This window comes from Danaus plexippus, chromosome 8 (assembly GCF_018135715.1).
Source record: "Danaus plexippus chromosome 8, MEX_DaPlex, whole genome shotgun sequence".
Lineage (NCBI taxonomy): Eukaryota > Metazoa > Arthropoda > Insecta > Lepidoptera > Nymphalidae > Danaus > Danaus plexippus.
Genome location: NC_083542.1, coordinates 6,785,848 through 6,810,875, shown reverse-complemented (window position 1 = coordinate 6,810,875; position 25,028 = coordinate 6,785,848). Strand labels below are relative to the sequence as shown.

The 25,028-nt window shown below is 31.7% G+C and overlaps 2 protein-coding genes across 2 annotated transcripts; both read right to left on the bottom strand.

The window, feature by feature from the left end:
- Positions 1-21: 21 nt before the first annotated feature.
- On the bottom strand, positions 22-15,121 carry LOC116774080 (uncharacterized). The gene is made up of 4 exons (XM_032666725.2): positions 14,675-15,121; positions 5,153-5,278; positions 2,643-2,826; positions 22-1,521 (listed from the first exon to the last, which is right to left on the bottom strand). Exons 1-4 carry the CDS (start codon positions 14,847-14,849, stop codon positions 1,464-1,466), a joined length of 543 nt encoding a protein of 180 aa, XP_032522616.1. The 5' UTR covers positions 14,850-15,121; the 3' UTR covers positions 22-1,463.
- A 660-nt stretch (positions 15,122-15,781) lies between these two features.
- LOC116772478 (E3 ubiquitin-protein ligase SMURF2) lies at positions 15,782-25,028 on the bottom strand. Its single transcript, XM_061521194.1, has 12 exons — positions 24,854-25,028; positions 24,712-24,750; positions 22,719-22,860; positions 22,524-22,624; positions 21,811-22,048; positions 20,347-20,604; positions 20,031-20,134; positions 19,480-19,712; positions 18,829-19,005; positions 18,284-18,523; positions 17,659-17,846; positions 15,782-17,497 (listed from the first exon to the last, which is right to left on the bottom strand). The coding sequence occupies exons 1-12, from the start codon at positions 24,906-24,908 to the stop codon at positions 16,849-16,851; spliced, it is 2,424 nt and encodes an 807-aa protein (XP_061377178.1). The 5' UTR covers positions 24,909-25,028; the 3' UTR covers positions 15,782-16,848.

The following is a 25,028-nucleotide window of genomic DNA, read 5'->3' as shown; positions in this document are numbered from 1 at the left end:
TATAGAAATAAATCACAAATGTAGATGTTATATATTTATTAAAACGGAGATTTAAGAATATATTAAGTACACGTAAATAATTCAATATAATGTACTTTAAGTACTAAAAATATAACTTAAATATCATTCAACCACACCAAACACAGCATTTGCACCACAAACACAAAACAAATTACATAGACTGTGGTATTAGAAAGTTGATTACTATAAATATATAAACTTAGGCGAAGTTCACTCGTATAATTAAATAGGTACTGATTTTATATACAATAAAATTGAATTGTAAAAGTAGAACTTCAAATGTTAATGTTGTGATGCTACTTATAAATGTTTTAACTAAAGAGAGCTTAAAATAAATAAAATATTGATCCTAAAATAAATTAAATGCTAAGTTTCTAAACGCAACACCAATGTAGTGAGAGGCTTCACACGAACCTTTGCCGCAATCATTGAGCTTATCAATTACAATTTAAAATATCAGCACTTATCAGCGATTTGAATTATACAATATTGTATTTCAACGCATTTGTTACATATATACTTAAAACTAAGGACGGTCTCAACATAAAACTTCTATGTTAAATGAAAAATAGCTACAGAGATATTATCAATTAAATTACAAAACATTATATTGGATTCTCCCAGCTGTCTATGAATAATATGTTTTGATTTGTAATTAACAGCTGCTGAGGAAAATGTTCATATTTCTATTTATACTGTTTCAAATACACTTTTTTTTATTATTGATACAATTTTTTTTATTTTTGACACGTTTGACAGAAGAAAAAAAAGTTGCCAGTACAGATCAAAATAACACTTATTTCAAAAAGACAACATGAAAATGTATACGATATTACATTATCTATATAATTCGTTACAATTCAAAATATACTTGCTACATAACCGAAAGCGGAATTATATTTGAAGTCATACATACGCCTAATCGAAAGTTAACTCACGGATAGACATTACAACTAACATTACAATGTTACACCTATCATATAACCTGGACGACAATTTGGCCACATGTCTTGTAAATAACTTTAAACTATCAAAACCACATCGAATAAAGATCATGTGATACACCAACAGAATAATCATACAAATAATAACACTGTAATTCCTAAGCCGAACACAAATACCTTTAATAAATCCGATAGACAATAAAAAAAAACTGTTTTTTTTTTTTTAATTGATGCCACAAAACAATAAATACAAATAAATATCACATAGATCGTAAATACTTTGTACAACAAAATGCAGTACGACTACAGATAAAAAATAATACCATTACAATAATGGTCCATTGTTTCGCTATTTAAGGTACATTGCGGTAAAACGGGCGTCACCGGTTCCCGCATTACCAAAAAGGCGATTGTATTAAAATAAACTCTTTACTTACAGATATTAAGTAATGTACCGTTTAAAGAATAAAATATTCGAGTGTATTCGATACGCAATGTTTACGCTACAGACGGCCTCCCATCTAACATTTTGTCGCTCTCTTCTGCGCTGCTCAAGCTGAAAATAAAAGCTTATTTTGAATAACAAGTGAAAGCTGTACGGAGTTTGTATACAAAAAGAAACGAGTGTCGCCGGCACTTAACAGTTCCATAAAGTATTTTTTTTTTTCAATTCACTCAGTCGTTGGGCGAGAGAACCCTTTTACTGATAAATAGTTGATTAACAAAATAAACAGAAGTTCTTTCAAGTAGTCCACTCGTGTTTTTTTTTTTAATATGACCTCCTTCTTTTATTCAGAACATATATAAAACGTATTATTTATATAAAAAAATTCTCAGTGTTATAAAACGAGCCAAAATTCATTTTATAAAAAATTCGTCGTGGGATAATAATTAAATAAGATATCACATACGTCAGTCACTTAACGTGTTTTTTGCGTACGATGGGAGTTGTGACCGTTCAGTGAGTCTGAAAGGTGCGATCGTGACAGCGACTGTCATACAGTTTTATGAAAAGTTATGTAAACTGTATAGACAATGGACACGACAAACTTCACACTCGAGGTTCGTGGACTACAATAGATCCTTGAGCGAATAAACAAATGTTATTTTAGAACTAACGATGTTGATGCAATCCACAGTCGCCGCATTTGTATTATAAAGACGTTAGGGAGTCACAATATGTTCTATGATAACATAATGGTAATTTTCATGTGAAGGAATTTTAGCTCTAGGTTTTATTTATTGTTATGGCCAAAGCATTAGTAATTTTAGACAAGATTTTTAATAATCCAAAGGGAATAAACTTTAGTATGTCTTTAAATATTGATGGATATTAACATTTTATAGTGATAATAATTATTTAATACACTTGATATCGTTTTTTACCGTTAATTGTTACTAATAAAATGAAAAGCGACAATTTTTTTCTAATAAACAATACCTATCGGTGTTGTAAAGAAATAATCAGTTAAATCATTATCATTGGTCATTACATCTAAATTCTATTTCATGTTTATTAGAAACAAGATATTTTTGAAACTGAATTTTAATATTTGAAAATCGAAACAATAGTGTTGCTATATTGAGAGACACAAAAAATATAAATTAAAAACCATCATAAAAGTCAATTAAAATATTTGAAAATCGAATCAATAGTGTTGTTACATTGACACTCACCATTCCTTATTATCCATGAGGTTACGCATCTCATCGTCGGGTGCTGGCGGGGCGTCTCTCACGGGCGCGTACTGTGCAGCCACGAGGGGATCCGTCGATGGGTTTAGGGCTGTCAGCGCTGCTGCGTTGTTCGTAGCTTCCTTACCTCCACCCCAGCGTGATGACCACGCCCATCCTCCTATACCTAGACAATTATTTATGGACGTTTAATAACAAATCTTAATTTTAACCTAAGTTATGTTTGACATCGTAGTCTCTATATGACAGCACAAGCTCGTTCCTTTTGTAACCGACTAGTTACACTAGTCGCATTCAACACGTTTGATTGCTGTGGGAAGTTGTTATTTTCATTTAAAAATTAAGCCGATATTTTTTAATAAATAACAATATACTTTAGTATTCCATAAAACTAACTAACGTGGTTTTGTATAGAAGACCGAATATCGATAGATTCCATTTTTAACGTGACCTTTCTTATAACTTGTATTTAATTAAAACCTGTATTCATAAAAATCTATTCTATCGTATTTGTGTAATTAAGTAGAACGTGCAGAATGTGGAGTTTTATTTTGTCCAAAGACAGTCAGTTATTTCTAACAATCCTTCTAACTTCAAACAAGTTCGCATTAAAAAGGAATAGTTTGGGGGTAATGTTTTACGTCATTTTGATTTGACAAAGGTGCTAGAGTAAATTATTTGTGTTGATATCAAAACATGACAGCAGTCGCGTGTAGCGTGACTGGTTATTATAAACAAAACATAAACATGAAATGTAACAAAAACGCTTCTTCACTGTGACCTTGGTGTTTGCAACGGGTTAAGGTTGTGGGTCGGGCCTAAACTGTCACCCATCACTCATTATGTTTTACGGTCTAACATAAAAAAAAGGAAAAATATCATATTCACGTAAACTCATACTATTCTAAATAGAAAGATCTTTTATATATGAACAGTTGGTGGTATGTCGGTGATTATCAAAGCAGTTGTAAGGGTTACAAAGGAATCATTTTATTTCATTTCGATGAAGGCGCCTTCAAAACTCAGTCTTCAAAACTCTGTTGATGTGCTTAGTTTTGGTAACTAGTTCATAGTAAGATTTTTTTGTTTGTAAACCAGAATACTAAATAATATAAAAGAATTGGAACCGCCAAAATTGAGTACTTTTAGTTAAATTTTTATTCTAGCGATATAAGCAATGGTTACGAACTTCGAAAGGGACTTAAATTATATCGTATAGTTATTTCGGAAACGGGTACAGAAAAAGTAATTTTTCAGCTGTAAGCTGATTACAAAATGTAATAAAGATATATCAGAACCTTATCTGATTGGAAGATTGAAGGTTGAGCGGTCAATCAGCTCGTGTTCCAGATAATTCTGAAGGCAAGGCCGTACAGCGGAAGGGTCTTTTTACAACGATGAAACACGCGACTATATCACAACGTAGATATTTTTAAACTTTTTTTTTATCATTTCATTTATCTTCAAAACTTTAGTAATAGTATGTATTTCTGTGTCAGTTACTGAAAGTTTCATCGTATATCATAATGTAGTCCATGTATGTTTCATTATGTTTGAATATTAAATCTATACATCAATACGTTGAAGGTATACTCATATGTGTTATGTAATCTCAAACACCAGTATTGTGTAACGCTAACTTATAAAGTAACAGTTTGATTCAAAAGAGCTATTGAGGTTTAAAACATTTATTATTTTAGAAGTGCTTTTATTGAGGATGTGACGTCTTTGTTAACAAATTTTCGATAAACTTAACCAAAACTTTTATGGACCAATTAAGAACAAACTTTATAGAAATTACAAACCATGTTATATACGCAATTTCTATAAATAAAAACATTAGATTCGGGAACTTTCTATTTCATTTTCAAATAAAAAAAAAGAAATTTCTATCATAAAAGCGACTTCGGATTGAACTATGATGATGGACACGTATGAGAGACAATACAATATCCCAGAGGATATTTGTGCGTCGGCCTACAGACCAGACATATTTATGCATTCGCAAATTTTGAAGCGTGTTGTGATAATAGAGCTTACGGTTCCTTGGGAAGCAAACATCCAAAGACCATGCCATCAAGGTCAATAAGTAAGAGCTCACTAACGAATTCACTAGGAATAGGTTGGTCGTGGATTTGTACGCGGTAGAAGTGGGAGCGAGAGGTATAATTGCTAAATCTGTCTACAAACAACTAAAAGACTTGGGCCTGGCCAGAACTTACATCAATTCATTCTTGGAACATGATTCGAGGGCAGCCCTAGGAGGGTCTTTTCAAATTTGGTTAGGCAGAGAAAGGAGCTTGGACGGTGGAGGTGAGCGTTTAATGCGCTTTAGATAAGGACCCCTTAAACCTACACCTGGGTCGCAACTTCCAGGCACTGTTGAAGCTCCTCAATGCGATGGACCCGGTACCCGCACCATGAATCCTTGGAATTCTAACAAGTTTCGTCCTATTTCGCCTCTGTCTTATAATATGGTATTCTTAACTGACCTGCAAATAGCAGTCCCAGGCAGAGAATAACTCCACCAGCTATCAAAGCCCCGAAGCCGTTGTCATCTTGCGTGGGCGACGTCGAATCCGAATACTGCACGCCTCCAGCTATTAGCAGCGCCAGACCTTAAAAAAATAATGTATCTCAATATACATATTATAAATACATCTTAAAACTATCAAAATTAATAAAAAATATAAAAACTAATGTCAGTTACAGTGAATTGTTTTTTTTTTTTCGGAAGACAACATTTGAACTGTGAACGAACTTTTCTTTGTAACGAACGAATAATTGTTAAGGTCATTAAGCTAACAGAGTTTTTTTGCGCCCACGTTATACTAAAACTTTGAACAATTAACTTCTTTTTGCATTAATTAAATACATTACTCATACATTTAAGACTCCAATTGCTTTAAAGCCAATAGAGTAGAAACTATAATGTTACAACGATATTATACCGCAAAAAGCACTGACATTACTGAGATTTTTTATTCACCAAATCGAATAAAACAAAAGCTATATAAACACATATATAGAAACTAGAACAGGTATTGCAAGTCGACTTTAAACGGTTTTGCCTTACCTAAGTGAACTCGCAACGTGAGAAACAACATTTTTTGAATATAAAAATACGTACTAAAGATGAATGCACTTATATAAAATACTTAATTGAAATTAAAGATTCTAAAAACAGTTTTATTATATTTAAAACGAGATAATTAAAATACTCGTGTAAAGTTATAACAAGAAACTTAGCTCCAGCCGAGACTTTAAAATGAACAAGATTCATTACGTTTTTTGCTTAGAAATAAATTGAGAAAATAAAATTTGTTATACAAATCGTTTTAGTTATCTTTTTTATTAAAACTTGGAAAAAAACAATATCTTCAAAAAAACTTATACCATATGTACATAGATCTAGTTGTTTGAACATATGTATTATTGTAGGAATGATATAAAACGAGAAAAATTGCCAATAATTTAAATAAGTAAATACTAAATTACTACTTATAATTACACATTATTTAGTGACAATTAATTAGTGCTAATTAACTTAATGGGCATCACTAATGACGTGTTATGAAATGATATCATACGGTGCAATGATTCGATGTGAATTTAAAAATTTTATATATAAAAATCTTCATACACTATAAAGAAACTAATAGGAGAAAATAATTTAATTGTGTCTAACATTTTTCTTATGCATGAAAAAGTCTAGTGTTCGATTATACCGAGCTGTCAGTAGAAATGGTCACCTCAAATTTGCGTCGTATTTTTCAATACATATGTCCTCCTTAGAGTAACTAACTAACTAACTAAAGTAGGTTATTGAATGTGAAGCGGAAAACGATTGGAATGACATGTGAAGATGAAAAAATACGTATTAAGATTCCTTTTGTTCTTGGCTATTAATTTCTGGAGAATTCTTTATACATATACAACCTTTTCATAAGACACCAATATAAGTTTTTTTATACTTCCTATAATTTTTGGCGCCAAGAATCGAATTTGGAATCCGGATTAAACGAACCATGTAATTGCAACGAAACGCTATTTATTCTTATAACGCTCTTCGCCAATAGGAAATAATAAAATTCTATTTAATTAATTGTTTATAGAAAAAGCATACAATATGAGCATTATTTATAAACATCAAGGTCACATACACATATTTTATATTATCATTCGTTTTAAGACGATATTTTTAGTTGTGATTGTTGACAATGAAAACAAACTATGTATTACGAAAACCGCATAATTCACGGTATTCTTAGTACAGGTGTCCATCTACACACGACATAGGAAACGTTTTCCGTTTTTCAATGAACAACATATGTTAAAAGTTAAAACTATAATGAACGAAGATTTATGATTGAAAAACTGTTAACGCTCCGTATGTAGTAAGTCGTGGTAGCCTGGAGGTTAAAAGGCCCGCCTCTCATACGTGAGGGCGCGGGTTCGAAACCTGGCAAGTACCAATGTGATCTTTTCCGAATCATATGTACTTTCTAAGAGTATTTAGACACCACTGACGGACGGTGAAGGAAAACATCGTGAGGAAACCTGGTCTTATAATTTCAAATTATAACATTGAAATCGCCAACCCGTCTTGAGCAAGCGTGGCGATTAATGCTCTAACCTTCTCCATGTGAGAAGAGGCCTTTGCTCAGCAGTGGGCTCCGGCTCCTATAGGCTGATGATGATGATGTAGTAAATACGACGATGCAAAATTCTAGCTTAACCAGTAAGCATACCTACTATTAAGAATATAAAATTAGGGATGCGAAAAGATTTTGGTGTTTTTAATAAAAAAATATTTTTGAAAAAATTTTCGTTCAAGTAAGTAAAACCGTTCATCGCACAAAACCGTAATGTAATGCAAAAGTGAACAATATGTTCTCATTTCTTAATACCTTCGCGTTAAGTGGAACAATTCCAAAAATATAACTAAATGTTATGACTCACACGATTTTCGGTCTGTTTTGATCGGGATTCTGACTAACATTTACATATTAAAACTCAACAAACATGACTATTGGATTCAAATCAATACAAGTTAAACAATATTATTTGTACAACGTTGATTAAAATGTACATAATTTTCGTTGCACTTACACTCTCATTAGTTAGTGAGTAAAATTCAAATATAAAAGCAATTATTACTCAACATCTTGCGGTTATCGTTCTGAGGTTACAATAACTATTTGTACATAATTATTATAATTATACGTACGAGTAACTCAACACCCGTCAGGGAAGATCACATTACAATAACACAATCTTGTAAACTTATCTCATTGTACACTTCAAAGACAATCCTTGTAATAGGTTTAATTGAAGAAATCAAGTTTACTGAGAACAAAATAAAAACGAAAAGTGTGATAGTAAATATATAAAAATATATTTCACTCTCTAATTATTTGTACCAATAAAATGTTTCCTCACTAAACCAATAGATTTTTTTCTTAAGGTATATTGAGAGCATACATCAGAAAATTTATTTTTATATAAGATACGTCGCGTCGAGAGAGTATAGTTTGTAAAAATAATAAAATACGCGTAGTATAATCCGAAAAATATTAGTTTTATTTAAATGAGAAATCTAATTTCTGTCAAAATATCAAAACATATTAACAAGGAAGGAAAACTTTTTGTACCTTATATGAGAATGAACATAATCTGTATTTATTAAAAAAAAAAATAATCTCAAAACCGAAGCATAGCTTTACTACTTACTTGCAATAATTAGTCTTGAATATTTTTAAGATTTCAGTTGAAATATCTTTATGTTCTAATAAAAAGTGTTGCTATACAAAAAAAATACTTAGCGCGATTTTATTATGGCAATGTTTTTTTATGGCAAATAAAAAAAATAACAGTTTAGAAAAAAAACGATGTAATAAGCTAAACATATAAAATTCAGCCAAAATACATGAATTTTAAATTTAATCGCAGATGAAGCGATACTGAGACATACAATAAAATAAATGAACTGATCAGAAATGAATTTGTATTGTTGTTATTATTACGTTATTTAAATTACAAATAAATTGAATTTAAAACTTCTGCTTCTGATAAATACAAAAATAACAAAAGTTGATTCGAATTAATTTTTTATTGAGCGAAGAAGTGTTATTTAGTCTAATTGTATTCCGTTTATGTATCCAAAAAATATATTTTTTTTTATATATAATTTTTACAACAAACAATAGCTGTAATGTACACCCAGACCACACGAACAAAATAATTAATTCATATGATAAACATTCGTAATTCGTACAACTATATAATGAAAATTATTTTACATCTTTAATTAGAATTAAAGGGTTTTCTCAGGACAGCCAATTAGCTACGATTCTTTATTAAATTAAATACCTAACACTAAATAAAAAATTAAATAATACTATTGGAAAAACCTTAACTGGGATTTATTTCATTTTTTAATCATCAACTATACGAATTTTTCTTTATGACGTCATCAATCATGCGAAAAGCGTCACTCATCAAGTTTACGATAATTACCAGTAACAGTGCATATAGAAAAATTGTTTTCAATTCGAATGAGTTGTAAGAAAGATCTTCATAGCACACGTAATACATACATAGTTTAAATATCGATAATACGTACAACACTATGAAATAAAAGTTACCTAAGTAAACGGTACCTCACTAACTTTCAGATCGATCAACGTTTGCATAATTAATTTTTGCATTCACGTAACTACGTTGACGTATGTACATATAATCTGTGCGATCATTTATGAAGGAAAAACCTGAAACTGTCCGTTTAGATTGAGAATGCAAACTGATGGTAAGTAAGGGTGTTTATAATAATAAATACCTATTGTATATCATAAAGCGAACCTTCAGCATTCCCAATGAATATTGATTTACACCGACCAACTCGACTCACATACTTGATGGCATTTTATAAAAAACTTGCATTAACTTTATTACTAGGACTATATTAGAATTTACACATCATTTAATGCATTAATAACATTATTTTTTTAAAATTTCATAACAAAGTATTGTAAAATATTTATTAAAAATAAAATGAATATGCGCATATTCAAACCGAGGACATTTCATTTTGATTTACTCAATAATGATTACGAATCTCTTAGTGTCTAGTTTCTCGTTAAGTTCAAAGTTCACGAGTATTATAGTAGTTAATAGTTATTTAATAAACAGTTACAAAGGATGCACACATACAAGAAATAACATATCACTGTACACGTAGTGCATATAAGATCGTGTTATCTGTAAATTTTAATAATTTTATATACATATAAGGTCGGAACTTTAGAAGAGCCGTAACGTTTTTTCATTCATGTATACGGAAGATAGATTGAAAATATATCGCTTGATAATAACTCCTATATAATGACCTTGACCACAGCTCTATATTTCTATGACCAACGATGCAATATAGAACGACTAAATATAACAATTCCTCGTGTGTGTATAATAGGCCATTAGTGCGGAATTCACGATATCGGCCCACGTAAGTCGTAATTAACGTATTTCAAATAATATATTTATCTTGAATATTCATAAAATATGCTTTAATATTAGGTTATATCGCAATCAATAAAACAATTAATTAATTTCAAGGCTTATTTGATATTATTGTACAGGATCAAGGACCGTTAAAGAAGTCTACTCAAGCACAGTTATAACGTCCGCAGCCGTATACCCTTAGTACGATCTGCAATGTAATCTTTTTACGGACAGTTTGAAGTTTTGTGTTCTTTAACACCCAGCGACACAATGATGTAAAAGAAAAGCGTTGTAATACCAACTAGAAAACAGTATACGTTAGATAAAATGTGTCATATATACATATATATGTATATATATTTAATTACTAAATAAAACTGTCAGTTTCTGTGTTCGTTCCTTCATTAGTAAATGTTTATAGTCGTAAATGAACCAACTACAATCCATACATCTATCCGATTAAAAGTTTAAACTGTTGGTTTTAATGTTGATAAATAAGAATTCGTACTAAAGATATACATATACGTGTCTGGTTTTCTACAAGCTTCTTATAAGGGTACATACAGTGTCCGGCGCTAACGCAGCCCTGACTCACTTGCGGCGTGCGTAGTTAGCACATGACATAGTAATGTTTAAATAAAACATTACCTACCATATAGTACGTTATAAATGATCTATTAAATGCATAGAAACCGACTATATTTATTTTTAACAAGATAAATTCAATAAATTCCTTTAGTCAGATTTATAAAAAGACTATTTGTATAGCACTTGAATTATTGTAATGTGATAAAATTCAATTAAAGATAAGAAAAACGTGATGTATTAAGATTCTGCGATTGTAATTGTTAGTGAACCGAATACGAGTATTACGCATCGTGGTTTGTACTCGTGCCAAAGAGACTTGTCTGAGCACGTACATTAAACTCTTGTAATACGTTGTAGACTCAGTAATTTTTAACTCAATCAGAACATCATTTCATTTCAATCTACTTACATATTACTCCAATCTTAATTTAATTAAAATACTTGCTATATTGTTAAGCTTTTAAGTTTTAGATATATGTATATGGTGAAATACAATTTTAAGTAGACAAAGTCGTTAAAAATGTCTAGTTATTTGATGAGACCGTTTCAAATACAAAACTAATGCATTTCGCATACCATACAAAATGACGTAATTCAAAGATGGAACCGTACCGGCCTTCAGAGCTTGTAGTGTAACAACTAGCCAGCTAACGAAGGTCGACAAACTCTTGGTGCGGCACCGACTTGTTTCCGTAATGTAAGTACCCTTTACTTCCTCGCTCGCTCCTTGAACACTAATGTTATATACATATTATCTTACCAATCCATATATCCACACATAAATAATAAATATCCACAGATATATATTTATATATTATCTGTATCACTTCGGTGGTGCTAATGTCATGACATATATGCATGAATAATATAAAACCTTCAAGGTTTTTCGTTCGAAAATTCCATAATGTAATTTTAATTTATAAAACACCGTGGTTTAAAAATGTCAAGAGGTTCAATGTCGACGGCTCTTTGTTACTTATAATCACGGAACAGTATTTCCGTTTCGCTCTTGAAAGCTGTTTTATGTGACGCTTTATGATGGAGAGATTTCTTTTTTGAGATAAATTAAAACGTTCCAATTTTGCAAAGCAAATGTAAATTAAACATTTGACGCAACTCCCAACGGGTTATTAGAAGCATGCAAACTTGTTTAGAATAAACCTGAATTCGTTTATCGTTCGGTTTTAATCCACTCCTAATAAGATTTACTTCATAAAACGATTTTATTGTATTTTTTTTCATATAGAATAAATGATTTACATTATGTTATGTTATATAGAATAAATGATTTACATTATTTAAAAAAAAATTCTTAATGTTTTTCATATAACGCTTCAAATATAGAATGCATCATCCTTGTCTGTTATAAAGGAATTGTCCTTAGCAATTTTTTTTTATTGAGGACAAATAAATAAGCATATTGAGAACATTGTAAAGAAAAGCAAATAATCACAGAATACTAGTCATGCTGGAAAATAATGTTATTGCATAAAAAAAGGCTTGATGGATGTGTAAGTTAAGGTTGTATAATATTATAAATGATTCTAAATTGAAGTGAAAGCAGTGTTTCGGAGCAACTGCCCACTACAAACCTACGGCTTCCGCTGGTTTGACCCATTTACGAAATCAAATTTGTGTACAATAGAACAACATAATATGAATTAAATTGATCCAAATACATATTCAGATAATAAATCATGAAACACGACACAATCTATAATATTATGACTCCACCGTCTTTCAAAACCAAGATCTTCAAAATAACTTTAAATATTTTATATATAATTTTTTTTAGAAACACATACGAAATTAAATATATTCAATAAGTCATTAAGTCCACGAAATATATAAAATTGCCTTTTAGCTAATAATTAGATGTGATTAATAGGACAAAGAGAAATGTTATTCCTGCAAACGGTTTTGAAACACGACAAAATATATAATAGTATAAAAATTACAACCAGATCGTTGCAATTTAAAAGTCGAACAAGAGAACATAATAAAAAAAAATCAATAAAAATTGTAATGTCATTCAATAGCTGCAGAGCGCTGATTACGAGTAGCAAAAAATGCATTGAATTTATCATATTTCCATCATTCGTTTAACCACGTCTTAACCGTTAGTCGGACGATATTCAAACTATTATTATTAATCTCCAATGCCTTTACGTCCGATAGTTTATGCTAATCAATCTCATTGTCAATAGGGCTGACGGTATTATTGATTCCGTCGGATACGTTTTAAAATTATTCCCGTTTATTTCCGGTCAATTACCTAACTATAAAAAAGCACTTGACAATGTAGCTTTCAACAAACAGGATGGAAACGATTTAATTTTTATAGACAGTGTACTGATGTGGCAACCCTCGTTTCGTTGTTGTATACGTGACATGGTTGCTGTATTCAAGGATGTAAGGGCGTATCCATATTACAATTCCGAACTGTAAACGGAAGTGACGAGTTATTATTCCAATTCAATTTTATTATTATTTATTTCCTATCGTTGAATTAATGTAATAGGAAAAGAAAAGTTTAATTTGTTGTATTATTTATCAGCAGAGTAAGATAATTTATCATATATGTTTAAGTCAATGTATCTTTATAATTTTCATATTAAATGATGGCGGTGAACAAATAAGTTACATTAGGAATAGGATGAAAAGTTTTCTAAGAAGAATTGTTTTGTTTTTGTTTCGATTTGACTGTAGCTGTTAGCCCTAATGGCTTTCACAGCGTCACCGGGAGGGTCCGTCATTGGTGTTTAGTTGTGAACATTCACAATATTATAACCTTTTTATAATCGAATGGTATCATTGTCGGCTCTGTTAATAATATAAAAAAATTCTTGACCAGTTGAATTCTGTCACAAATTGTTAACAATAGTAAATGTTAAAATGTTGATACATTACATGATTTTAAATTTACTTACACTAATTAGATTATTTAAAATTATAGTCATGTTTAATAACAACCTAATTTATCTTACTACATTTGTATATAATACAAATATAACAACTGTTTCGACAAATCTCTAAAACAATAATCAAACCTTAACACAATATTGTTACCAGTAACATTTGTTTAGTGAATTTTGTTGAAAACAAATACAATATTTGCCAATGAAAACGGTTTTTGTAGGTCATATACTTTTTTACCATACTGTTATTTTTCATGTTATGATTTAAAATTATGGCTATAAGTAAGTAACCCTGAAGTAGATTAATTAATATGCTTTTGTCACATATTTTTTTTGTAAGAAATTTTGTGTCTAACAACTTACAATAATGAATTCAAATAATTTGCACATAAAATTATTGTTCATAGTATACCAAATCATAGATAACCTTTTCTGCTTGCCTCAAGTTATATTTGAATTGAGAGAAATGATTACAATAGTACTTTACCAAGTTATAGTTTATAGAGCTTCATATAAGTTATAAGTTGTTGCTACAAGCGATAAGGATGTTAAAAATGAGCAAAACCAAAAATAAAGAGCATTAGTCATCTATTAAAAATAAAGTCAGTCTTTTCCGATATATTGTAATAAATAATGTCATTGTTCCTTATCATAAAGCCCAATGTGTGAAGGGCCTTATTTACTTATTAACACATTATAACAGTTATTATAAATATACTAAAATAAATGATAACATTTAATGTTTGTCTAGACATTATTTATTTACTTCCATAGATATAAAAAAAATGATTTAAACAAAGTCTTGTAGGCAACATTTAAGTTTATTTTTATCTATCAACAGTTTTATCTTTATAATAAATAGTTGTAACCTTCATTTATTATATTATTTATTTTTTATAATAATCGAATTCTCCTAAGATTCTTATACGTTTTAAATGAAAATTTCATTAAATTTACTGTAATTGGAGTGTATGATAAAATGCAACAAGAATAAGATAAATTACTCACCAATTACGAAGAAGGTACTGCCCAAGAGGCACAAAGCGACCCTTATGCACAATGCCCGGTTCAGGCTACTTGTCACTCGCCGCGAGAAGTAGCTGATCGGACAATTCCATCGTTGATCATTAGGCTGTTGCTCATAAGTAACTGTCGTAGGCTGATATACGGCACTGGTCGGCATTTTGATTTATATTATAAGATATATCAAAAATATTTCACCACCTTATGCGCACTCACTTCATTAACAATGAACCATAACAAATAACGAAGCAACTAATATACATAAAATGCCCCAGTGAAATCTAATCTGTTAGTTACACCGTACGGTTTGACGGATTCAAGAAACAACAAAGAATATACACATTTGTTATAATGGTAATAATAATGATAAGCGCGTCGGTGACTGCGTTGACTTCACCCTCGCATTGACGATCGAAAAATACCAAACTAAGACATAGACAACGTATTTGACATTGACAGGAATGACATTTGACTAAAACTATTCTCAATTTTTTTAATTGCAAGTGTTGGTTGATGTTAATCGTTTTTGGAATGAAATAATTTACAAAATAAAATTTCTAACTTACTAGTTTGAGATAAAATTTTAAGCATTCTTAATTCTAAAAGGGTATCAGACAAAGGAAACAACAGTGAAGATAAAACACGATACGTTTATTTCTTATTTGCTTTTAACTAAACAGTAGAAATTTAATGGAGTACATAGTTATAACTAAATATTATGCGAATTGTGCAATAGTAATTGGTCTGTAAACCTGAGTTATTCAGATAATCTGTATTTACTAAGAAGTGACAGGATAGTGATCAGAGTTGTTTCTATAAATAAATATTTTTATTTGAGCCGTAATAATTGTAGCCTTATTACAAATATAATATTTTTGAGATTTTTTATGAAAATTGAATGCTAACGAATCTTTATCGGATCGTAAATATTTAACGGAAAATTATTTATTTCCAGAGGTGAAACTCCGATTAAAAATTCTTAGCTACTTTCAACTTAAAAAAAAAGGGGGCATTATAATAATATTACGAACGTTTATAAACCAATTATAAAACGATTACATGTGCATATATTATATAAATAAAATAAAAAAGAATGTGCAAAAATATCGTTTATTTCAATGCAGGTATGATAACCATTAAATCATTACATTGCTAACAGTCATACAAATCTAAGCTACATCTCTATGTTATTAAAAGGTAAAAGGCACTCATCCTTGTTATAAATATTCATTGTTCATCACCTAAAATATTTATAATACAATAATACAGTATAATAACTATCCTTAGTAAAAACTATAATAATATATTATGTAATATAATGTTAAGCAAATTAAATAATTATCTATATTGATTATTTCATTTGTTTTAACATATTTATTTTCATGTGCAAATATTGTAAATGTGTTTGTTTAAATAAAAAGGCACCTTATGAGCAATGGCCTCGCGATTTCAATAACAATATTTTATTAAATATAATCACTGTATATTTGTAAAAGAACACATTCCTTGTGCTTTGTACTGAAATCAATTATATACAATTTTTTAATGAAAAATAAAATATGCTGTAACATTAGGCAGCAATTATAGATAAATGGTATATTTCAAAATACATTGATGTATAAGTATAGGCCAACAAGAAAGCATGTAGTTTTCTCACAGACGCTACTTCGATTTAGTCAACAATTCAAAATTATTTAATGAGGAATAAATTGAACACAATATTATTAATATAATTCATAAGCTCGATCAAGCATACATGAAGTGTGTAAATACATTTGAGCATCATACCAATGTTTTTTATCATTAAGGCTTAAAATGCAACAATACTTATTTGTAACGAACAAGCGTCAATACATAGACCAATATTAAAAGTTAATGGAAGTTTTAATACATGTATTTGTATTGTATTCTGCAGGTACATATTAACCGATAAGGCATTTTATATTAGAATTGAACTTTATTTGACTGTTTTCGATTTTTGTTTATCATTTTTTTTTATTTTAATTTAATAGATGCCATTAAATTTTGTCATGTCAATCTTCAATTTAATCAGTCTCATTAATTACGTTTCATTTACATATTTGTCTTATAAATGATTGGTGTAGAAGAATATTATTTATATATATACAGAACATATAATTCACTCGTATATCATAATCTCATTCGACGGCAAATCCGGCCGTTTCCAACACGGCCTGTTTCAGTTTGTCGTGTAATTTTTCCTTGGTCGGATACGGCGGCAGATCAAGTCTATTGAAACACGTGTGCGCCTTGGGCAGGGAATCCGGTGACGCATCAGCGACCAAATGTAAAGTGAATAGTCTAGGAGCCGCCGCTCCCGTAGAACCCTGTAAAGCCCTGAACCCAGCAAGGGGAACGCGTCTCGACCCGGTAACGAATTGCAATAACCTAGCTCGCATTTCCGCGTCGAACTCCTCGACTATCTCCCAGAACCAACCAACAATTGGCGCGTCTGGATTCACGTGTTTCAGGCGAGTGTGCCGCTTCCAATCTACAGGGTCGAGATCAGCTCTTCCAGCCAGTAAAGGTTGGAGATCTCTGGGAGATAGTGGTTGTAGGAGTTGCGGTGGAATAATGTCAGCCAGACCCCTTTGTAATGCCAGCCATTGCCTTTCCGCTCCTCTAGTAAACCTATGTGCTACATACAGACGTACGTAATCTCTTTTGTTTGAATCTGTGACTGCTTCGTTGGTCCCGCCCGGCCTCAATTCTACGCTTCGCACTGCCCCGAACGACGAACTCTCGACGGAGAATGTCGTGTCTATGACACCGGCTATGCTATTTTCACTGTATAAATAAAAATATGTTTTAATTCTACGACCATTTTACTATAGAAGTAGCCATACATAATACTGAATGAAAAATTAATTTATTCAAATAATAACAGCAAAATCTATAATTATAACTAATTTTGAATTACGGCGGTAGACAAACAATTTTATACTCACAGCATCCAAGACAATGATCTGTGCAGTTCTGGGTCAACATCTCGTATATCCCTGAGGGTGATGGGTCTTCCTAGTAGCTGCTTATAGAAGGGTGCAGTAAAGGCAGCGTCTAGTTGGTGTCCGTGGAACAAAGCCACTCCGAGGATACGACCAGCGAAGTGGAAATATGAAAGATGTTCTGGATTCACCTGGATATAAGAAATTATTATATTACTGTACTTTGATAATTATTTAACAATGACATGAAACTCATTCAAGATATCTTTGTATGTATTATACAAGTCGTATATCAAATTTAGTAGTTAGTGTAATGGTAACTTTGATGCAACTATAATTTTGTTTAAGTTTTTGAAGGCTAAACATATTAAGTGACTTTTTATAATTAGTTCTTTATGGAAATGTTATTTTGGATGATAATTTGATTATTAAAAACTTTTTCATATCAGAGTTTTTTTAAATCTATATTTGTTAAACAAATCGTTTTCTTGCCTTGACACTATTTTCTCCTAACTAAAACAAAAATTTACAAATAGTTAATTATTTAACTTTTAACTATGTTGATCTTAGTACTTGAATTATAATCCAATATTTTTTTGTTACAATTTTATTTAATGTTATTACTCACCCCAGAGTCGGCATTAATCTGTAACGCATATCTGTCATCGCCAGCATTAGCGTACTGAAACAGTCCATAGTGCGGGTTGAACAGTTCCCTCCCCAATAGATGGAGCCACTCGCGGGCCACGCCGCCGTAGTCGAGCCCCTCTTCACCGCGGAACTTGACGAGCAGGCGTTTCCTCAACTCCTTACCCCGTAACTTCATCACGAGACGGTACGATTCTTCTAGTACTTCGTTACGTGATACCTGGAAAACGGTTTAGTTAGCTATTGATAATTTTTTCAATAGTTTGGTACGGCTAATCTGTAGCTTGGACGTAGTTAGCGCATTCCCAACGTGTTTAGTGTGACTTGTAATAATGATGATGATTTTCAGATTTCAATTTATAAAGCAATTTATGACAACCTTATGTCTATATTAAGTTTAAGCATGAAAATTTGTAGTAATAATTAGTAGAAATATCATATTTGCAAATTATATATATATCAAACCTATTGCATCTCCAAAGAGTTCTTGGAGGATATAAAATTTTCACCATTTCATAGACTCACTTCAATCCTACAGTGTCCTGTTTGTGGCTGTAATGCCTGTAGCTCAGCTCTCAACACCCTCGCCTTAGCCGCGAGGTCTCGTTTGTACTTAGGGAGAACGTCGTTGTCTGCAGGCCAGTTAGTACTCGGGTTTGTAGACGGCGGGCTTGTAGATTGTACTGCTTCAGTCGGCGGCGCCTGAGGCATTATTTGGAAAAATAGTATCATTGTCACAAAGAACTATAAAACAATGAATACTGATCATAATAGAATTTTATTTCACTCTTAGTGATACTCATATTTGATAAAAAATAAAGGAAAAAAAATAGAAGACAAAGTGTAACAGAAAAATATTGTTCCTTATGGATTCTTTAGTGGTGCCTGAATTTCATAATCTGATAACTTAACAGAATAATGATAAAGTTATCAATATTAACTATAACCATTAGCCTGATATGCACAACTATGTAACAACTATATTACATACTATATAACAAATACTCGCAAAAAAAATAATTAAATAATCCCCGTATTTTTTTGTTCCACATTTTATATGACGTTTCCTTTACTTTGCAACAGCCGCGATCGTATAAAAAAGCGAAGTAAATCCGATAAACATTGTAGTATAATCCGGTCAGGTTCGGCTGTAATAGAAATGTTCCTCCAACTAACAATTCTGGTGGTCAAAGCTAGTCTGGGGTCAGTGAACTGTGTAGTGCGGTTGTTGTGATCAACGAAGTACGGCCGTCCGGAGTGTGTGTGCCTCATCTCCCAGCCGGGCGGTAGTGGCCCGGCGACCGCGGCGCAGTGTCTCAGGTGTTGTGGGACACGTGGGTCGTGCCACGTGGACGAGCGGGTGCTGCCGTTGTAGAAGTACACCTGACCTTGAACCGTAATTCTCATCTCTGGAAACGATTTATACTTTATATAGAAACCGAACAATGATATTATATTTATTATATAACTTTTTGTAAGTACGAAAATTCTTCCAATATTACATGTTAGGTTTGTATGCTTGTTCCTTTAGCCAAGGGAATATCATACAAGAAACATGGTCTCATATGATTAATATATCAAATATCCAGTATGATTACCGAGGTAATGAAGAAACTGTATCTTATATTAACTTACTGGCTTATTTCATTCGCCTATATACATTTGGAAGTTGAGTCGTTTGAAGAAGAACAATATTGTATTATATTTTCTTAATCTTTTTATTTTACCATATCCGGGCGGTAGATCGGACGTCGCTATCGGCGTAACATTGACTGAGGACGGTGTGGATGACTGACGACTTCGGATCGCTGTCTGGGGTTGAGGTTCCGGTCTGAAAAATAAAATATATATACATAACTGCATTTATATAAGCCTCATAATCATTTCGAACCTAGCTGAAAAATAAATTAAATTATACTGACAAATTGAATATCTTCAGAACACGTTTTTGCGATTGGAGGGTCATTTCAGAAATAAAAAGCAATTAAAATTATAGCTAGTTACAAGGCACCAAACATTCAGAAGAAAAAAAAACCTCAATACCTTAAGGATATAGAAGCTACATGGCTGTCATCGGATACAGGGGAGGATGGCATTGTGGGCGAGGAGGGGGCAATTGGGGAACTAGGGGACGCAGGGGAATTAGGGGATTCAGGGGAATTATGGGACACGGGGGAGTTTTGGGATACGGGGAGATTTTGGGACACGGTCGGGGGGGCCGTAGGAGACGACGGTGACAGGGGGGAAGTACTCGGACGCTCCCATTGCGATCGACAGAGCTGATGGTTTATGTAGAAAGGTCTGAAATAATATCACACATTTAATATAACTGCTATGTTAATAGTATATTAAGTATATTGGACGTATAGAATAGTATGAAGTTTATTTTATAACGTAATATTTTTTACAACTATTTTTCTTCTCATTCCACAACCTATTGTTATTATGAGGCTCAGACATACAGACGGCTGTAGCAGTGGCGTGCACACAGTGCCGGCGTAAGGGCCACTGATACCCCGGGCGAAAATATTGTGGCGCCCACTTGAGGGAAGCAATTTCAAGTGTTTTTTGCTGATCCCAAGTAAAATTATATTAAGAATTTCATCTTTCCTTTAGCGTTACCCAGAGCTAACGACGCGGACGTAGAAGGTTCAGTTATCCCCACCATCTACCACGTGTCACGCGTATCGGTTTGGCGGTGGAAGTATTGCACCAATCGTAAGCGTAAGCACCTTGTGCTTAACCCAAGTGAGCACAAACCCTCAAAAAATCCATCTAAAAAAAATCTCAATAAAAAATATGCATATGCACAGAGCGTAGAGGACAGTTCTGAGGGTTTGCACCAGGAGAGGCAAGAGACTCCAACTTCAGACCTTGGCGCCCCCCCGAATTTGTCACCCTGGGCCATCGACCCATCACGCCCCCCCCCCCCTAACGCCGGCACTGCGTGCACAGAGATTTGGGATAGGGTAAGCAGAATGTTTGAAAAAAAAAAACAATTTTCATCATAATTTCCTCCTCTAAACCGTTGATAATAATGAACCCTTTCGCAATTATTCATTTAAATGAAACTAATATTTTCGTATCACTCCGCGTCATTTATTATTTTAAAGTGCATAATATGTACTTAACATTAATATTTGTATCAAACATTTTGTTAAGCTCTTCTCACTGTCTACCTATGTCTTCATGAATCTAGATATATTTAGATTAAAGGAGTTCAGGAATAGGTAGGTTAGGCTTTCCTTATAAGGTCATAAAATATATCTTTATTCAATATTCTAAATTGACTATTAGATAATATTTGTTCTAAACCACTCTGTTCTCACTTTCGGGAATCTAAAATATTTAGCTTTAAAAAACGTAAACTCTAGAGTCTTGATCAACAGTCTACAGTGTCAATTTGACTTTTCAATACTGCTGATATATAAAAAATTATTGCAAAAATATGTGTGACGTCATTTCACAAATCAATTCACTAGTTTACAAGAGTCCTTATCAAATTACCTTCCAGCGGGTGTAAACCTCTGTTTCCAATGAGCTGGTAGCGGTGTCTCGGTACTGACTGAATCTCTCGGCGCTCGAACATCACCCGCGGGGCCCACTACAGCCAGCGGGGAGCCTTCGCCCACAGTAGAGGCCTGCTCGCCGCGGGCTCCGTCCCGGGACAGAAGCGACACGATTACTTGACCGCGAACACCGCACACCTCACCCGTACTGTCCTCGCAGAGCTCCAGGCATTGATCTGGTGTTTAAAATTATATTTAGTATTAACATTCAAGAAACCATAGTAATAATATTTATGTACAACAGTTTTATTTAATACTACATAGTTTTTGCCCGCGACCTCACCCGCATGGACTCCGGAATTGGGCTCAATATTTACAATAGCTTTTTTATACTAGTTTTTGTCCGCAATCTCGCCCGCATGGGTCCGGAGTTTGCTCGGAGCAAAATGCATAAATTAAGGTGTAACAATTAACAATAGATACAGTAACCAAACGACAGCGACATCTATAGTCACTATACAAAATAAAAGTGATAGGTGAAGATCCTGCAACATCTACAGGGAAAAGCTTGTCTTCTGATGTCTAAGCAACATTACTGTATTTTTATCAAAATCCACTAAGTAGGTTTTGCATGAAACAGAAATAAATATCCACAAATCGTCACAATCCTCAGCTTAATGATATTAGCATGATAAAACAGAAATCACATACATCCCGTGTCTTTCAACTTGTGAACTGTGGACGGCTGAATTCTTACACAACCCAGGAAACCAGACCCTTGTCTTTTATGTATTTTACGTTGATTCCACAAACTGCAAATAGAAAAGAATATGATGAATTACAATACGAAATAAGACAAAACCAATAAGCACAGTAAATTTTACAAGACCAAAATAAAATTCATACCTGATTGTTATTCCTTCACCTTTGGTGAGATACAGATCGTAATGAGTATTCCATTTCGGTTCCAATGTTGCTTTGACAGCACTAGTTGAATAGACCTGACCGCTGCCATCAACTGATATCTTCGCAAAAGGATCCGGTAAACCTAAAAAGTTACCATTATAATGTTATCATTAATAAAATTGACATATATTTTAAAGGATTCTAAAAATTTTAATATAAATATAAAATTTAAAATTATTTTTATTCGTAAGATTTTCTGAACAAATAAAAATTTCTTTAACTTTATTTGTTAATGAAAAATATAAAATTTATCATGTATCCAAGTAAGGAATATAGGACATATCATTGATAGCTTTTATCTTAATACAAAGATAAAAAAAGAGAATGTTTGGAGAAATGCGATTTAACTTTACCTGAAGTGTATGAGATTAAGTATATTATGCTTAAAATATTACTTTGATTTTGATCCAAATTAATAAAAACGCTATATATAGTTTTTCAGATTTTTGCTAGATACATTTTGAATAATAATAAATAATAGGATTTTTTTAATATAAATTTTACTATAATTTAAATGAAATTAAGCATTGTTTACTTCAAATTCATCGTTACATTATCAGATTTATTGCCTTAATTAGCAATTCTTAGAAAGTTGTACGATTACATATGATGTTTTATCTCCACCATAGATTCTCAGAACAACAACAAAGATGGCCGTCAAGCACAACAGCTTAAATGGAAGAATGTAAAAATTTCAAAACTTAAGATATTACCATTTTGGGAATAATTAGAAGAAACATTGATATATTCCACAAAAAGAATATTAGGATCATTTGTCGTCCAAAGACAAATTATTATGGTTTAATAATTTTTTCTTGTATAAAAACTATGACAGGGTTAACACTTAACAGTATTATAACACAACAAAAAATATTTGTTCGTCTTTGAGTAAATAGAGGTGAGAATGTTTATGACCCTAAATAAATTAATTGAGAATAAATTTGAATAAAATGATAGCTCATTAGTTTATACCAAATATATTATATATCATATTTATATATAAATTATACTCTGGTTCACTATACTATGTGCTATTTTGTTTGTAATTATTAGTCCAGAATGTTAAGGCTCAGATATACTTAAAAATTTTGGAATTGTTTTGATATTTTTAGTAAAAAAAAATATTATTGAATGCTTTGTCTCAGATGTGTATATATATATATTTTTGATATTTACACTCAGATAGACAATTTCATGTCTGGTTTCAAAATTTTACAAGATGTAGATGTAAAATATTTGTGTTTGACAAACAAACAACATGATAGGAAGTTCAAAGTAGGGGTAAAAATATAATTACCTATTTTCCATTTATTTTATAGTCACAACACTTACAAGTCTTCTACCAACAATATAGTGAAAATGTGCCATCAATCAAACAAGTATTACTAAATAATTAAATTCACACCACATACAACATTTGACCTTCACATGGATAAAACAAATACAGACAGATTGGTTTTAATAATTAGACAATGGCTTTAAACCAAGACGAATTCATTAACATATTACGAATATGAGTATGTCCTCCTTTTTTGAAGTTGGTTAAAGACCAGTTTGTAATCATATAAATTTTATTAAATGCAGTATATTGTAAAGATTTAAGTTTTTCAAACCTGGCTGAAATTAATTGAAGACTTTCATAAAAGAGAAACCATGCAAAACATGTAATTAAAAATTTTAAGATATAATTATTACGATGTATTATTGTTTTACATTTAAAATTTTATTTTATTTCAATTGCAAATATTTTCCACATGTTTAGTGTGTATCATCAAGCTTATATAATATCTTTAAATAACAAATAAATACGCAATTAATTTTTAGTGTGATGTTTGAAGCATAAGATAGCATTACATCCTTCATTATTACTCAATAGGTAGTTAACTCAATTTAAGACTATGACAAGAATAATACCATTATTTTTGTTACTTACGAAACAAATCCCTCCGAACTAAATTTCTAGCGCATAATACTGAAACGAGAAACAAACGCATTAATAAAGGAAAGACAATCAAACTGAAATTAAAATTACATTGCGTTTACGGAACACACTGGTGAAAGGTTTTATTACTTACTCGTAAGTCTAATTTTTTGTGCCCCATATTTACGGTTAGACACTGGAGTAGACATTTTTTGAATGTTTATTAAACATCACCGTGTTTAATTATAATTTTATTACATTAAATAGAACAGTTTTCATTTCACTTCAACCACCATCTTTATTTTATTCTACTCACTGACTGACTTTTT

Bases quoted from the DNA above. Each gene is read 5' to 3' on its own strand.
- LOC116772478 (XM_061521194.1), bottom strand. From the start codon at position 24,908: ATGTCTACTCCAGTGTCTAACCGTAAATATGGGGCACAAAAAATTAGA. The intron at 20,605-21,810 runs GTAATTTGATAA...ATATTATTTCAG, and splicing joins AGGTTTACACCCGCTGGAAG to ACCTTTCTACATAAACCATC. The intron at 19,006-19,479 runs GTTAGTTGGAGG...ATAATGCCTCAG, and splicing joins TAGCTTTGACCACCAGAATT to GCGCCGCCGACTGAAGCAGT.
- LOC116774080 (XM_032666725.2), bottom strand. From the start codon at position 14,849: ATGCCGACCAGTGCCGTATATCAGCCTACGACAGTTACTTATGAGCAA. The intron at 5,279-14,674 runs GTGAGTAATTTA...TATTTTTTTAAG, and splicing joins CAGTACCTTCTTCGTAATTG to GTCTGGCGCTGCTAATAGCT. The intron at 2,827-5,152 runs GTCAGTTAAGAA...ATAATTGTCTAG, and splicing joins CCTGGGACTGCTATTTGCAG to GTATAGGAGGATGGGCGTGG.